General features: G+C 43.1%; 2 protein-coding genes across 5 annotated transcripts; one reads left to right on the top strand and one right to left on the bottom strand.

The window, feature by feature from the left end:
- The first annotated feature begins 74 nt into the window (after positions 1 to 74).
- On the top strand, positions 75 to 10,467 carry LOC108620955 (uncharacterized). The gene is made up of 7 exons (XM_018018009.2): positions 75 to 1,014; positions 1,265 to 3,598; positions 5,168 to 9,197; positions 9,661 to 9,740; positions 9,801 to 9,929; positions 10,005 to 10,188; positions 10,256 to 10,467. Exons 1-6 carry the CDS (start codon positions 622 to 624, stop codon positions 10,164 to 10,166), a joined length of 7,128 nt encoding a protein of 2,375 aa, XP_017873498.2. The 5' UTR covers positions 75 to 621; the 3' UTR covers positions 10,167 to 10,188; positions 10,256 to 10,467.
- LOC108620957 (Collapsin Response Mediator Protein) lies at positions 9,599 to 15,144 on the bottom strand. 4 transcript variants are annotated; one of them, XM_018018012.2, is made up of 10 exons: positions 14,986 to 15,144; positions 13,956 to 14,102; positions 13,751 to 13,891; positions 13,641 to 13,690; positions 13,292 to 13,566; positions 13,083 to 13,229; positions 12,253 to 12,476; positions 11,963 to 12,198; positions 11,409 to 11,879; positions 9,599 to 11,347 (listed from the first exon to the last, which is right to left on the bottom strand). In XM_018018012.2, exons 2-10 carry the CDS (start codon positions 14,096 to 14,098, stop codon positions 11,268 to 11,270), a joined length of 1,767 nt encoding a protein of 588 aa, XP_017873501.1. In that variant the 5' UTR covers positions 14,099 to 14,102; positions 14,986 to 15,144; the 3' UTR covers positions 9,599 to 11,267. The 4 variants fall into 4 exon arrangements, with proteins under 4 accessions (XP_017873501.1, XP_089325076.1, XP_089325068.1 ...); XM_089468950.1 differs by having other exon boundaries at positions 15,064 to 15,087; XM_089468942.1 differs by lacking the exon at positions 14,986 to 15,144 and adding an exon at positions 14,876 to 14,899.
- Positions 15,145 to 15,968: the final 824 nt, after the last annotated feature.

The raw sequence follows: 15,968 nt of genomic DNA, 5'->3' as shown, positions 1-15,968 counted from the left end.
ATTAAAACTTTAATCCTGTACAATTAGAAACTATCGATTAGGTTGCATATTGACGATAGTGGTCAATGACCATATTTCGATAGCTTTTGACTGGCTTGCTTTGTTTGTTTGTGTGCGTATATATATGTGTGTGAATAAATTGTGCACGATAATTTGTAAATATAAGTGTAAAAACATTTCAAAGCCACAACAAAGCAATTTTCAACTAATATATAAGTACATTTGTTCAGGACACTACAAAACACGATAATATGCAAGTGTTACTGACCTCCGGAGACAAGCAATTGATATAACAGTTTGCGAAGCATTGTAAGCTTGTGCCGAATTTAAGGGCAGCGCTCTCCACAGTTTTAGACGCTGCAGAGAGTGTCGATATAAATTGCTTATTTACAATAAATCGATAGGTGTGCGTAAGCGCAGCCAACTTAACAGAAAAATGTAGCTGCGAAGAAGTAGAAAAATCGTATATGAACAAGGAGGAAAAGTTGAAAATAAACAGAAATACATACCGATTGCACGAAAAGCAAGTTGTTCAAAACTTCAAATCACGTAGAGAAGAGTTGTTAATAGACCGAGAGCCCGTTTGCATCGACATCCAGACGCGTACGGACTTGCATCAGAATGCCTGATTCCGGTGACTGCAGCGATGCAGAGATGAATCAGCCGTCGTGCAGCAGGAAGGCTGCACAGAGTAACGATCGTGAAAAGAGAAAAAGTCGTGTAATTATGCGAATAGAATTTAAGGACTCCGATGACACGGACTCGGATGATTCGTGCTCCGATTCAAGCAATGACAATGATGCCCCCGCTTCTGCCTCTGTGAGTGTGGGTGTTGACCTTGGTACGCGGCTACCAGGCGCGTCATCTTCCCCACCCTGCCGGAGTACCCGCAGTCAACATGTGAATCGCGATGCTAACGTAACTGGAGCTTCACACACATCTGGTCGTCAGCTCCGAAGACGTGCAGACACAAAACGTCTTCCCTCAGACAGCGATCCAGACAGCAATAGTGAGGTAAAACATTTTTCAAATGTAAAGCATATAATAAATTCAAATGGCCAGCTGTATATTTAATTTTAAAATGTGGTATATGCCATGTCTGTGGATATTGTCGGAACCGAGTGAATAGGGATTATATTACTTCTGAGAAATTTCAATATCTGTTTATTAGATATGCTACTAATTATTAAGTTACTAACTATTAAGTTAATAGTTTCAAACTCTCACATGCTTATTAACATTTATAAATTTACATTTGCCTCAGGTTGACGAACGTCTTGCCAGAAAGCGCGATCGTGGAAAGAAACGAAAGAAATTGATCATTTCCGATGATGATAGTGAGGATACAAATAGTATTGAAAATAATAACATCAGGACGGCTGCTCAACGGGAACTCGATGGCAACAGCTCCGACAGCAGCAGCAATGAGCTGTTGGAGAAGTGCCCAATCTGTCTGCTGACGTTCCGTCAGCAAGAGATCGGCAGACCCGTAACATGCGAACACTTGTTTTGTGCAACCTGCATCGAAGCATGGGCAAGCAATGTGCAGACCTGCCCCATAGACCGTCTGGCGTTCGATAGGATCGTTGTTCTAGATCATTGCGTGCGCCGTAACATAGTGCGCGAAGTTCGCGTGGATCTGAGCAAGTCCAAGAAAGAGCTGGTTTTGGACGATGAAGATGATGCTGCTGGCTCTGTGGTTAATGATGACGATGTGACGAATTGCGAAATATGCAACAGTCCCGACCGTGAAGATATAATGCTTCTATGCGACAGCTGCAACCAAGGCTATCACATGGACTGTTTGGATCCCCCTCTCTTTGCAATACCTGCAGGCTCCTGGTACTGTGACAACTGCATTGATTCAAATGACGAGGATGAAGATGAGGAGCTGGAGCTTGCTGAGGACCTGCATACACTGTACGAAGACATTCGTGGAATGGGACTGCCAGAAACACGTTTGCGTGTGCGACAAGTCCAGCAGCCCCGTATTCTGCGCACTCGCCAAAATGAGCGCATACGGGCAGCAGTCTTGCGCCATACGCAGCCAAACTCCTCGAGACAGAGGCAGTCGAGAGGAGCAGCTCAGGTGGAAACCACGACAATGACGGAGACAACAACTCGACGCAGTCGGAATGTCACCACAACGAGAACCACACGCACCACAACAACAAGACGCAATGGAACGTCGCGACGACGGCGCAGCCGACGAACCCATCGCACCTACGTAGTGGAGTATGATCTCAACAACTTCGATGAGAAGTTCGCAGTGAAGACGAAGAAGAAGGTCATACGGCGGCGACGCAGGCGGAAAGTAAGCCGCAAAGCCAATTCCCGAAATGTGGGCAGAAACGCCGAGGAGTCCTCGCGAATGTCGGCTAGCAAACGGTTAGCCGAACAACTAGGAGTCAAAATAGATGGAGTTCGTGGCTCCCATATAAGCGGAGGCAGTGCCTCGAGCTTCACGCTCTTTGGCAATCGTAACGACTTGGAGTACTTTTCCGATACGGATGAAGTGCCCGACGATTTGGGAGGAGATATCAATACTGAGCATTCCGCATCAACTGCGGTTCAGACATCAGTTCGAAATTCGAATATTGGCGCAACGAGGAATCGGAAAGCCCTTCTCCTAGGCAAAGCGCGCATGGCAGCTCCGAGTCGTGGATCGGCCACCAGCGACATCTTATCCAGTATAATGGAACTGCAGGATCGTTGGCACAGTGCATCTCGAAATTTGAGCGAAGTCCACATTAACGCGGATGGGAGTCTGAAACTGCCGGAGAGATCGACGAGTAAACCAACTGATGTAACTCAGCCCAAGGAACATATCACTCAAGTCCCACTTTATCAGCGGGGTGGCGCCGGGCCGAATTTGGGCCGAGGTGGCGCAGGGAACTACAGCAATCGCTATAGCGGAGTCAGCTCCCGCGGAAGCGGCGGAGGCGGTACTGGAGGCAGTGCAGTCGCTACCAATCAGTACCAGCAACAGCAGTCAACGGGTGGCGTGTCGAATAACGGGGATAATCCGGGTGCAGAATCCAGTTATGGCAATCAGAGTTTCAATAGCAACAACAACCCCAACAACGGCCTCAACAATTCGACGCCCAACACGAACTTTACGCCGTTCAATATTCGGTTTAATGCGACCAATCAACAACAGCGCAATCAGAACCTGCAGCAATCCCGCCAACCGTCATTCTCCAGCGGCATGCGCATGCCCTTGACGCCAGCTGGCGCTCCATCCACGAGCTTTGCCCCCATGGTGCCCCAGCCACAGCCTCAGCAGCAGCAACAGCAGCAGAGCCAACTCTTCAGTGGCCTGCCAGCGCCCATTAATGCACCAGTTCTTGGTGCGCGCCTATCAATGCCGCCGGTGTTGACCGTGCCTCCGCCGCCAGCACCGCCGCCCAGCTTGTCTTGGAATAGCTCGTTGTTTAAAATAAATCCGGATTATGCAAAGGAAAGCAATGCTAAAAAGGACGACGATGAGGACGACGACGACAACTGTCCGAACTTCTCAATTTACTCACAAGAATCGCAGGCAGTCGCCACAGATTTGTTTGCGCAGCCACAGAAGGCCGCCAGGAACTTGGATCAGGTATGAATTGGATTCGATTTTAAAATGTTTGAGAAATGGCCAAAATCGATGTGTCCAATTAGCAAAGCCTAACATAGAGCAATTAGATTGAAATTCTATATAGATTAGAAATAGTATTTTGATAGTATAGCAAATATATATGTATATATTTCTTTTATTCTACGCTTAACTCTTTGAAAGTGGGAAATCATTTACTTGGGACTGTCACGTCGAAAGGAGGCGTCGCAGTCCCAAGTAAATTTATTCTTGATCAGAACGACGATCAAAGCTGATATATCCACATCCATCTGTCCATCCATTTGAAAGCATTGATGTCGTAACTACAAAACTTAGAAACTTGAAACCAGTTCACTTTCACTTTCATTTTGTCTATATTATTATCGGTAGTAATTGATAATTCGACGTTGATTCTGATGAGCGTTTATAGAACGTTATATCTAGAGATCTCGCTTTTTCTATGTAGATTCGTGAATTGAGATTCTATAATTTTGTAATAGACTACTAGAAACTTGCGCTACAAATTAAATTAAAGAAAGTCCATCTGCAAGGCAACTTATTCAACAGTTACTGCAACCCAATCACAGTCGATGCATACGCATGTATGTGTACTCATGTTGTCTCTATGTTTGCATAAGAGAAGTCTAGACTAAATTGGATTATCACCTCCTCGTAGGCTTTCTGGTTGAGAGTCTTGACTAGAGCACTCTTAGTTGTTATATTTTATTTCTTTCGCTCATTGCATTTTAAAGCATTTTCGAGACTGCTCGACTACGAGATCCCCACACAACACAAGAAATACACACACACACACACACACACACACACACACACACACACACACACACACACACACACACACAGACAGACAGACAGACATACTGCAGTTTCGGCTTACTATGGGAACTTAATTGATAACTTGATAACTCGGATCGTAATTATAACATTAAAGTGCGTGTATGTGCCAAAGCACAACTCTCCAGTACTTGAAATACGCCTTTTACAAAGGAGTTGGTGAGGGGGGATTTACATATAAAATTTGGCGACTCTAGCTTTAAAGATATTGGAGATATCATTAAAAAGCTTATTTTGGTAATGTTTTTATCGATTTTTGGAGATAAACTCGATATCCGCGCTATATATACGGACTTTCGAAAAAAAAAAATCAAGTCTCAAGTTCAAACATACTGACAGACGGACGGACAGGGCCAAATCCAAAGAAAACACTATGTTTTAGATAACACGGATTTACATAACGCGCAATTCTTCTGGAACGTAACTATCGCGTTTTACGAGGGATACCTGTATATGTATATTGGATAATTGCACAAATAATATGTATACATATATTTTCATACCATTGTGCCATTCTAATTTTTTGTATACTCATTTTCTTCCATTAATCAAATGGCTCCGGAGCATTATAGTATTGATAGCTAATGCAAATAGTTGTTGCAGCATAAATTTGAATCTGTCTATTTAGCTCCTATTGAAGCCGTAATTATCCATTGCATGCTAACCGTCATATGTTATTTTCTCTCTTTCAATTTTATAATTATTTTACTTACTCAGGACGATGACAACATGAATGAAGATTTAGTACAATTAGATGATGACGAAGACATACCGTTGCCGCCAGAGCCCCAAGCCAGCGACACAGCCGTCAGCGGCAATGCAGATCACAATGACGCGAGTGACCTGTATGAGCCGGAAAACCCGACAGAAGAACCAGAAGAGGACGAGAAGGAGAACGCAAAGATGTCAACTAAGAGCGATGACTGCACCGCTGAAGCATGCAATGACAATGTGGAAGGCAGCAATATGGACTCCGAATTAAGTGCAGTAGGCACCTCAGCTGACAAGGAACCGGACAATGATGAAGAAACGAAGACCCACAGTACGCCAAGTCCGCTTATCAAGGATGGCCGCACGGTAGACCGGGGCAAAGGTGTGCTGGAGCTCTACGATGACAGCGACTGGGAGGAGCTGGATATTGATAAGCCGAAAGAGTTTGAGAAGGCGCTTAAGGAAGAGGGGGTTGAGGCTGATACACTGACTGCTAGAAAGAAGAAGAAAACCGAGGTTGACGCATCACCGATGTCTTCGAGCAGCGAGTCAGACCAAGATCGATCCTATACGCCCTGCTTGGATGAAAAGCATATTGAAGAGGATGTCGCTGTCACAAACCAAAGCGAAAAGTCGGAAATACCAGGCGAAGTCAAGAAGGGCAATACCAAAGCGTCTGAAGCTGTCAAAGTCAGTGAGGAGCGTGTGGCCGGCATGGGCACAGAACTTATTTCCGAAGACGAAGAATTGGCCAATGAGAACGAGCCGAAACGGCGCAGTCGGAGTCGCAGTCGTCATCACAATGATAGCGATCACAAGGCTAGCAAATCCAAGCGCAGCAGTAAGCGCAGCAAGGAAACTTCTGAGACATTCAAAAAAGTTGGCAAACGCCGGAGGGACCGCAATTACCGTGGGGACAAACACCATCAGGATCGCACCCATTCCCGTCGCTCCCACTCGAATACATCACGCTCTGTCAGTCGCAGCGGCAGCAATCGCAGTCGCGATCACAGTCGCAGTCGCAGCCGTAGTCGTAGCCGTAGTCGTAGCCGTAGTCGTAGCCGCAGTCGCAGCCTTACGAGATCACCGCGCAGCCGTAGACGCAATACTCGGTCTAAGTCGTATTCACGATCAAGATCCCACTCGCATAGTCCCAATGGTGGACGGCATCGCTCTGGCTTTAGGAGTCGCGAAAATCTTCGCGGATTTGGTCGTGGTCGTGGCGGAGCACGCTTCAGTTTTCGAAATCAGCAATTCCAGCATAGACCCTACCAGCAGTCGCACCATCAAAGCCAATACCAACAGCAGTACCACCACCACCATCATCAGACGCAGACGCAGAGCCAATATCCACTGCAGCCGGTTTCTCAGCGGCCTAAGCGACGCGAGCTGCCGCGCTACGATGTACGCAACGTTGTCAGCGCCTCCCGCCACCACCAGAAGGATCGCTATGGTCGGGACGCCACCCGATCTGCCAGGAGTCGATCCAATAGCTGCAATCGCCGACAGCACTCGCGTAGCTATTCACGAAGTAGCTCACGAACACGCACGCGCACAGTATCGCCGAAGCGGTTTCGCAGTTTTAGTATTTCGCCGTCGCCACCCTTGGGCATGGCGCGGCATCAGCATGAGCAGGACATCCGTCGCAGATCAGTGTCACCGAGCAGAAGGCGCTTCGAGCGGTCGCCGTCTAATTCGCAGCCGCTGCAAGCAACGCACCGCAACAGTCCGCTGCAGCGGAGCAACAGCACAATGTCGTTGCGCTCCCGCTCTAATACGCCGGCGCGGATGAACGGCAACCGTAATGTGCAAGGCGGAGCGAAGAATTCACCGGGCTATTCGCCGCGCTACACGCCACGGCTCAGTCGCAGCCTATCAAAGAGTCCAAGGAAGAAGAAGAAAAAGAAGAGTGATAAGAAAAAGAAGGGCAAGAAACGACCCGCCAGCAGCAGTCCAGTGGGTCGACAGCGTCGCATATCGCGGCAACGCGATCCGTTCGACGATGCCGACGATTTCCTTGCGCCCCAGTTGGGCAAAAAGTCCAAAAAATCGTCAACGGGACTGTCGGCAATGCACTGGTCCCCATCTCCTACACCCAGCCTGTCTGCCGAGCATCTGAACTTTATGCACGATAGTGGGGCTGGATTAGGTGGTGAGAAACCTGCTTCGTGGACGCCTCCGCTGGCGTCTCCACAAGCGAGTGGAACGCACTATGCTGGCAATCCCCACCTCAGCATGACGCCAGTAATGGGGAAGAAAGTGAAGACCAAGCGGGACAAGACCAAGAAGAAGAAGAAACCGCTGGAAAAGCAGCGCAAGGAGAAGAAGCGCAAGCGCCATACCATGACACCTGAACCACTGCCCTCCAAGGAGGTGTTCGCCTCGGGCAACAATATTCTGGTCAGCGTTAGCTTCAACAAGGAAGCCAGCAGTACTCTGGCAGGCTCAGCACAGCAGCAAACTGTAGTCACATTGCCGCCCACTAGGGAAGAGTTCCTCGGAAGCCGACGCATGTCCACAGACAGGATAACCAACAGCAGTAGTGGCATAACGAGCAAGAAGGCCAAGCGCAAGCGGAAGAAACTGGATGCCAAACCTGTGGCTATCATCGACCTGGAGCGCTCACCGTTCCAAGTTCACCAGGAGCCTGCCGATGTCATTGTGCTCACCGACAGCGAGGATGCAAATGATAGCCAAGCTCTGCGCCGCGACCGGCGTCGTAGTAGCGTTGCCTCCGCAACCGATCACAGCATGATGCGAGAGAATGGACAGCGTGAAAAGACGCCGTCGACATGCTTGGAGACCATTTTGGAAGCCTCATACGATAATCTGCCGCAGACGACTGGCCCGAAGACACCACCTGAGCCGCATCTAGTGAAGTTCAATTTACCCGCCAAAAAGCAACACAAAGTGCGTAACAACCCGCTGCATGACGATGCCGACGATATACACTCCGCGGACGAGCTGGACACAGTCTGCTCGATGCGTGGGCCTATTGACGACGAGCCGCAACAGCCACACGCCAACGAGGGCATGATTTCAGCGCAAAAGATTGGTCCGAATACGCCACCTGAGTCGGGGCCGTGCTCTCCCGATGCCTATGATCCGTTCGAGCCGACGAAGTCACCCTCACTATCACCGCGCTCCCCAACACCCACTCCTGCCCAGAATCTAGAGCCAATGACGTTGCAGGCTTCCACTGGCGGCAGCGGAAGCGTTTGCGGCGGAGGGGAGAAAATTGAATCGTGCAGTCAAAAGCACAACAGCCACAATGAGGACATGGCGGACATTAACATAGGCACGCCGACCCTATCGAATGCTAGCAATCCAACCTCGCAAGCAAATACGAGTGCCAGCATTAATCCAGTCGACCTGGTCATGGCGCTTATGAATAAGCCAAGCAACAGCATGCAACAGGAGATGGCCAACAAGTCCTGCGACGTTTCGTCGGCATCCTACCTGAACAGCACCACAATGAGCACCTCGATGGCAGTGTCTAGTGCCGAAGAGAAGCTTGCCGATAACACAATCACAGTCCTGTCGAATGTCCTGCTCACAAGCAGCACCGTCGTGTCCTCATCGCAGCACATACCTGTTATTTCTAGTCCGCCGTCGTCACTAGGGAGGAAGCTAGGCACCCTGCCCAAAGCGGGCGGCAGCGCGGCTAGCACCAACAGTGGTGCAGCGAACCTGCCATCGGGCAGTGGCACAATACGCAACGGCAACACAGGAGGTGGAGGAGGCATGACCAATGTGCTGGATGACTCTTTCAACATGGAAATCGAGAGTCCATACTCTCCGGGCTCGGCAGACTACGAGGATCTATTCGAGCCCCCGCCAGAAGGCGGCAACGCCATCGGCTCCAATCGACGCTCAAAGAACGCCGCCGCAGGAAACAAAGCGGAGATGTTTGACAATCTCTTTGGAAGCAGCTCCCCCGTGGGCCAGCATCGAATGTCGTCTCGGTACAATAATGCGAGCGGAAGGAAACAACAACGTGCAAATAACAAAAATGAACGCAAATCAAAAGTCAAAGGTGGGTTCACACTATATAATATGTCTGTTATCGATAATAACATATGTTATTATAATATGTTATTAGCAGACCAAGATTAATTTTATGTGTGCTCTATTAAAGGACATAAACCCTTTCGTCGGTTTCATATATTTCCAATGTCCAGATACTTTATACGTTAACGGCTTAAGCCAAATATATTTAGCTTTTAGACTATCTTTAAAATATAAGAATTATGACGATGCTTGCGTGGAATCAGCTAGAAAACAGTTTGTCTTTACTTTACATTAGATTTTTGTGATTTGATTAGAGAATAGCATAGATTTCCTAGCTTTTCCTTGATTATTATATGATTGAAGGGAATTTAGCTTATGCTAAAATAATATTTAAAGAAATTTTGATTTGTTGCCATTTTCAAACAATTATTTCAAGCGATTATCCAGTAGGATTTTATTTATTACAAATTGATTTCTTTTGGTTTCAGGAAATAAAGCGGTTGAGGAGCATGGAAAAGTGTATGACGATGTACCCAGTTCCGCTGTCGACTTACAAGTCAAGGATAGGGTAAGTGAAGATTATAATTATGAAATGATGAAATGAAACTAGTTGAACAATAATTTGCAGTTTATACGTAAGCTAAACCGCCAGGAACGTGTTGTTGAGGAGGTCAAATTGGTATTGAAACCCCACTTCAACAAGAAAGTAATCACAAAAGAAGATTACAAGGATATCATGCGACGCGCAGTACCAAAAGTATGTGGATAATGCAAATCAATGATATACAAGAAATTGACAACAATGTAATAATATTATTGTAAACATTTCTAGATCTGTCACAGTCGCTCTGGTGAAATCAATCCCCATAAAATCAAAAACTTGATTGATGCATATGTAAAGAAATTCCGCGCTAAGCACAAGAAGTTGAGTCTGCTAAATACCGGGCAAGTAAGCAGCGCTGTCAAGTGTGCTGCCTACTTAAAAAAGCTATAAGCAAATGTAGGGAGAGGAACTGGTATGGATTGTCGATTAAATTGGCAAATGGTTCGTTTACTTTAACTGAATATGATTTGTCTTCGCAGCGTTTTCTTCACAAACCATAAAATTATGTTCAGCGGCCGCATGCATTCCTACGCCTTCATTAATCACAATCGCCGCCCGTAAGCGCAAATACATAAATTGTCATTGCTATTGAACTTTAGTTGTTAAGTCAATTTTAGGTTATACCACGAATGATTTTAGAGATTAAGCCAATGCAGAAGTGAAAATATATATTAAGCAGTAAACTCGTCTACTTTTTGTGTTTTTGATTGCACCAGACTCACAGACTCACTTAAATAAAACAAATTTGATTGATTAATTTTTTTATTCATATGACTTTATAATGAGTAATACTGCTTTGCTTTAACAAAAGCTGTAAGTAAATCAAAGAAAGCAGACGGGTAAAACAAAAATGTTTTATCCTCCCTCTCTTATGAGTTAATTTATTAAATTTATATATGTTATTAAATTTCGGGATCATTAAGATAGACTCCCAATTATATTGAATTAAATTAGAGCTAGTTATTAAATGCAAATTCTCTATTCAGGCAGATATAGGCGTATTTTATTTGCAACAGGAAAATTATATGTATGTATATTATTGAAGAAACAAATGTAATTGTATATTCAGCGAAACATAATTGTATATTGTATTTTGAGTTAATCTGTAATCAAATACCTAACTTTGATTAGTTTACCAATCATATTTTTAAATAAAGAGTGCATAACTAACGTAACGTCAAAACAATAGAAATCATTGAATTGTGTACATATTCTCATTAACTATCTTCAAAATACCAAAAATGATCGGTTATGTTTTAGCCTCAAATGATAATAAAATCTGAAAACATTGATTCTGTCGCTTCTGTTCAATCAAAAATAAATAATATCCGCTGAGTTTCAAAGATAAATATGACTGTTCAATATGCTGGGAATCGATATGAATAAATAATATTCGGCTATAGTGTATGTATGCGTATAAGATTAGATAAGCGCTGATTCTGGTCATAAGGATCGCGTTGTGCGATTATATTATATGGTCGTCTGGAAGTTTTACCAAAATCCAGATGATTTTCCGCCAGGCGGATTCTTTACTTTAATGCAAGAACGAACGCCGGATTTGTCCAGCTCCTCTGAAAGAAGAAATATAGCCGAATAAAATGAAATAAATCCATTATATTTGGGCCAACTCACCGCTAATCGAAAATGAGGACTCCTGCATGTCCCTTCTGCCGTCCACGTGACCACGCACCGAAGGTGTGCTGCAAGGGGAGTGTCCTGTCATAATTGGCAGATTCTCAGCGATCAGAGCAGACATTGTCTTTTCTTCTGGAATTAGAATATCTAACTCAGCAAACTTTTTGGCCAGATTGCCATTTTGATTTTCTTCGGGATGCTCTTCAGGCACGTTCACTTTCTCCTTAACAATGTCATAAACATATGGCGGACGCACCGCCATCGGTATAAAACGACCATGTCCTTCAGCAACGCGAACTGCTCCGTTCTCGGCGCAAACTCGACCGCGCACCAACACATATTCAGCGACTCCATGTACAGTCATGCCCTCAAAAATATTATAATCACAAGCATGGTAATGGCTGTCTTTGGAAATGGTTCGTGTACCCTGTGGATTCCATATGACGATGTCTGCATCCGAACCAATAGCTACGAAAATAATCAAGTCAAATGAGTATATCTTTGCATACATACATGAATCTGTACATAGATGTATATCTGGAGCTACCTACCAATACGCCCTTTTTGTGGATAAATATTAAAGATTTTTGCAGCATTAGTGCTGGTGACAGCGACAAATCTACAGGGATCGAGAACGCCCTGATGCACTCCTTTCTCCCACACCACCGACATTCGATCCTCCACCCCATTGACGCCATTCGGGATTTTAGTGAAGTCGGATAAGCCAAGTTCCTTTTGCTTTTTATTGAAGGTACAGTTGTCACTGCCTGTTACCTGTAGATCATCACTGTCAAATAGGAAACGTTAATTACTTGGCGATAGATTATATCGATGAACTTACTATGCCAAGGATTTCATCAGCTGCCTTGGAGTTTCGGCAGACATGCGTATAGGCGGACTGGTAATATAATAAACCCGTTCCGCTTTGCCAACGCTGCTCATACTGCGGCCTATGGAGCTGGCGAGAGTTTCCCCGAACACTGAATAGCCGCTGCGGCGGGCGCGTCCAATGAGTTCAGCGGAGGACTTGCTTGTGACCCCAGCGACGTATAGGGGTGTTTTCATCTAGGCAGATTTTAATTTATATATAGAATAGTTAATAAATGTCAATTGGTAATATTAAGAATTTATTTTGCAATGGGGTTGTTTTCAAGTAGTATGAGATCAAATACAGTATATGGGCGTTAAGTCTGTTCGACAATCCAGTATCTATATTACTTACTTCGCCAGAAGCTTGATCAGGAACGCGATCGTCTTCGTATAGTTACTGGACCCAAGGATTGGTCTAGCCTAGAGCCAGTTACTTGATATTAGTGCTGGCACCGATTCTCGATTCTCGAGTCTCTCGAATCGTGTGTCACAAGAGTACATTTAGCAGACAATCAAACTTTATATATTTTGCGAAAGTGCAGCAACATCAGGGGTTATGTTATTGGAGTTATATCAAGTGCCACAAACCGCATACATTCTTATTTATGTACAAGGGTGCATCATACATAATGGAAATAATAATAAATTAAAAAAGTAAATCATCAATTAATGAAATATATTTATGTACATTATATTGTATATTGTAACATTTCCCAAGATCCACGAGCATTTAATTTATACAACTTTCATCTAAATTTATTTGGTCTTTCTTCGTCAGAGAAACATTTTAAAAATACTCACCTGGTGGGCTAAAATGCATGCGCGGTGTACAGCCTCGGCTTCAACTTCCTCTTGGCGCGAAAGCTCGTGTGCCTCAGGGCCAGAGTTACCATCGGCTAACAGGCTCTTTGTGTTCTTGGCTATTATATCACCATTCTCGGCATGAACCTTATGAAAAATAATACTAATAGAAGTCGTACACTGAGCTGAGGCCAACAAGTAAAAGTTACCAATGCAATTCCATTAAGAAATCGAATTCTCTCGAAAATGTCCAAGAGTTCAGCATCGCCTAACATGTAGAGACCTTTGTAGGCCATATACATTTTAAAGGAATTCACTCCCAGCTCTTTGCACAGAATACCGATCTCCTCGGAAACCGATTTCGACCACCAAGTTATGCCCACGTGCAGGGCATAGTCACAACAGACCTTCGGGTCCGCCCAGGCGCGCCAGTTGTCATAGGCTTCCACCAGAGACTCGTGTTTTTTGGGCAGAACACAATCAACTAATGTCGGTAAAATTGTTATTATTATTAACTATTAACTAGAACAAAGCAATTAATTATGAAGTGGTGCCTACTTATCATCGTTGTGCCACCAGCCACAGCCGCTTTGGTTCCGCGGTAAAAGCTGCCCAAAATAAATTAGATTAAAATTAAGTTTTAAGGAATTTACGAGGTAAATACATACTCGTCCACGGATACATGATCACCCATGGGACATTGAAAATGTGTGTGAGGATCAATGCCTCCCGGAATAATCATTCGTCCGGCAGCATCGATAACGCGCACACCTCCGGGAATCGTTATGTCGGAAGCGTTCCCAACAAATCTGCAGAGGTCCAATAAAGTTCATTATAGCATACATTTCTTAAAAGATTTATTTTAGTTAATACTTAATGACTCCATCCTCGATGTAGACGTCCGCCTTGAAACTTTTGTCATGATTGACGATTTGACCGTTTTTAATATAAATACGATTTTGAGCACTTTGTAAGTGTATGGGCACTTTCTTAACAGGCTTTGGGCTGCCGGACATGATTCTGGAATTAAAGCATTGCAAAATGTCATCATATGGGATTTCAATTCGTGCACATACATATGTATGTATGTACATACATATGTACGTATGAGCATATCAATGCGCTCAAACTAGTTAGTTCAATCGAGTACTATGTTTGGGTAATGGGAGCACGCGAGCGAGCATTGACCTTTATGTGTTTTCTTGATGTTGGTTATGCTTTCTGCGTTTTGTGAGAAAAAAAAAAAAATAGAAAACATATTGTAGCGAATCGCGATACATCATGCCCATTCAAATGTTACAGAAAAAGCATATACGATATACATATACTATATGTATACTTAAGTGATTAAAGCCATATATGTAAATATTTGATAAAGTACAATGATATATACATACATATGACAGGCAAAACGATTTATTCAAATAATTGAGTCATCGTCGTCATCATCATCATCAACATTGGCATTCTGTCATTTAGCATATAAATTGTTTTAATGGACCCCAATACCAACACCCCTTTTACTGCAAAGGCAAAGTACGTACATGAGTACCCACATACATACATACAAGTCTACTAACGGTAATATAGTTTTCTGTATTTGTTGAATCGATAAAATAGCCCGCTTACAACATTTTAATATGCACAACGCAGACTCAATTCACGCGCATGGAGATAAGAATATAAATATCTATGTATGTGTTACTTCTGTATATATCACTATTCATATACATTGTATATACATATGTATGTAAAAATTTAGTTAATAACACTAAAACCGTATATGTACATACACTAATATTAAAATGCAAACAGCTCGGTTAATAACTTCGTTTACCAATTTATAATTTACTTTGCCGATAATACTATAAAATTAGCAATATAAGTAAATATATTTAATTACCAATTTAATTCAATATTTTATGATACGTGACCGTTGAATCTCCAAGAAATTTAATGTTGAAAACCAACAAGTACACACCCAATTTTGCAGAAAAAATCTGATGAACTCACTCATCGATTATTGCTATCGATGTTTCGATGGTTTCGGTGTGCCCGATTTTTTAAAAGAAAATTTGCGTTTCTTTCAATTTATCCCACATTATGTATACATTCAAAAAAAAAAAAAAAAAAAAAAAAAAAAAAAAAAAACATGTGCAAATGGCCTTATAGTATACAAAGATAATTATAGTGTTATGAGTCGAAATATATACAAAATAATATAATATGTATATCACACTAAAATAAAACTATTTTTATATAAAATCAATTATCATAAACTAAATAAATGTTTACATGAAATTGGAAAGTAGGCGGCTGATTTGAAATTCAAATAGACAAGGTTATTTGAATTTGGAATTCACTTTGATATCAAATTGTTTATCATACTATCTTCATTCAAAATAATATACTATATTAATTGTATATGAATAAGTGACCTGATGTAGAATTTAAGCCAAACTTGGCATTTTACATATTTATTTAATTTTATTGGCCATTTACCTGAAAACTCTTTAAATTTCCCACCAAAAATATGCATCAAATATTGTAAGATGTTTCCTATAAAGATGTTTGTATTATAGCTTCAATATTTTCGAGCTTACTTAAGTACTCCAGGTTGACATATTGATTCGGTCCAGTTCAGTCACAAAGTTGGTTTACACGTTGAATTAGACTGGGCTTATCAGAGTTTTGACAATCTCTTAAGCAATGGCGGACTTATCCCTATCCTTTGCCACGGAATCCGCCTTGTCTGAAGCCACTCACTTACCGTTATAAAAAACTTTTATTGGATTTATAGTTAGCTTGAAGCAAAAATTCAATTATATTTCATAAATGCCTCTATGATATTAATATAATATTTACCCACAATCACATCATTAAAAA

This window comes from Drosophila arizonae, chromosome 2 (genome assembly GCF_054131065.1).
Source record: "Drosophila arizonae isolate 15081-1271.41 chromosome 2, UAZ_ARI_1.0, whole genome shotgun sequence".
Classification (NCBI taxonomy): domain Eukaryota; kingdom Metazoa; phylum Arthropoda; class Insecta; order Diptera; family Drosophilidae; genus Drosophila; species Drosophila arizonae.
This window is presented reverse-complemented; position numbering and strand designations above follow the sequence as displayed.

Excerpts from the sequence above, each read along its gene's own strand:
- LOC108620955 (XM_018018009.2), top strand. The coding sequence starts at position 622 with ATGCCTGATTCCGGTGACTGCAGCGATGCAGAGATGAATCAGCCGTCG. Across the intron at positions 9,198-9,660 it reads ACGCAAATCAAAAGTCAAAG|GAAATAAAGCGGTTGAGGAG; the intron begins GTGGGTTCACAC and ends TTTTGGTTTCAG. Across the intron at positions 9,741-9,800 it reads ACTTACAAGTCAAGGATAGG|TTTATACGTAAGCTAAACCG; the intron begins GTAAGTGAAGAT and ends AATAATTTGCAG.
- LOC108620957 (XM_018018012.2), bottom strand. The coding sequence starts at position 14,098 with ATGTCCGGCAGCCCAAAGCCTGTTAAGAAAGTGCCCATACACTTACAA. Across the intron at positions 13,892-13,955 it reads ATCGAGGATGGAGTCATTAA|ATTTGTTGGGAACGCTTCCG; the intron begins GTATTAACTAAA and ends GGACCTCTGCAG. Across the intron at positions 12,199-12,252 it reads CTGATGAAATCCTTGGCATA|TGATGATCTACAGGTAACAG; the intron begins GTAAGTTCATCG and ends CCTATTTGACAG.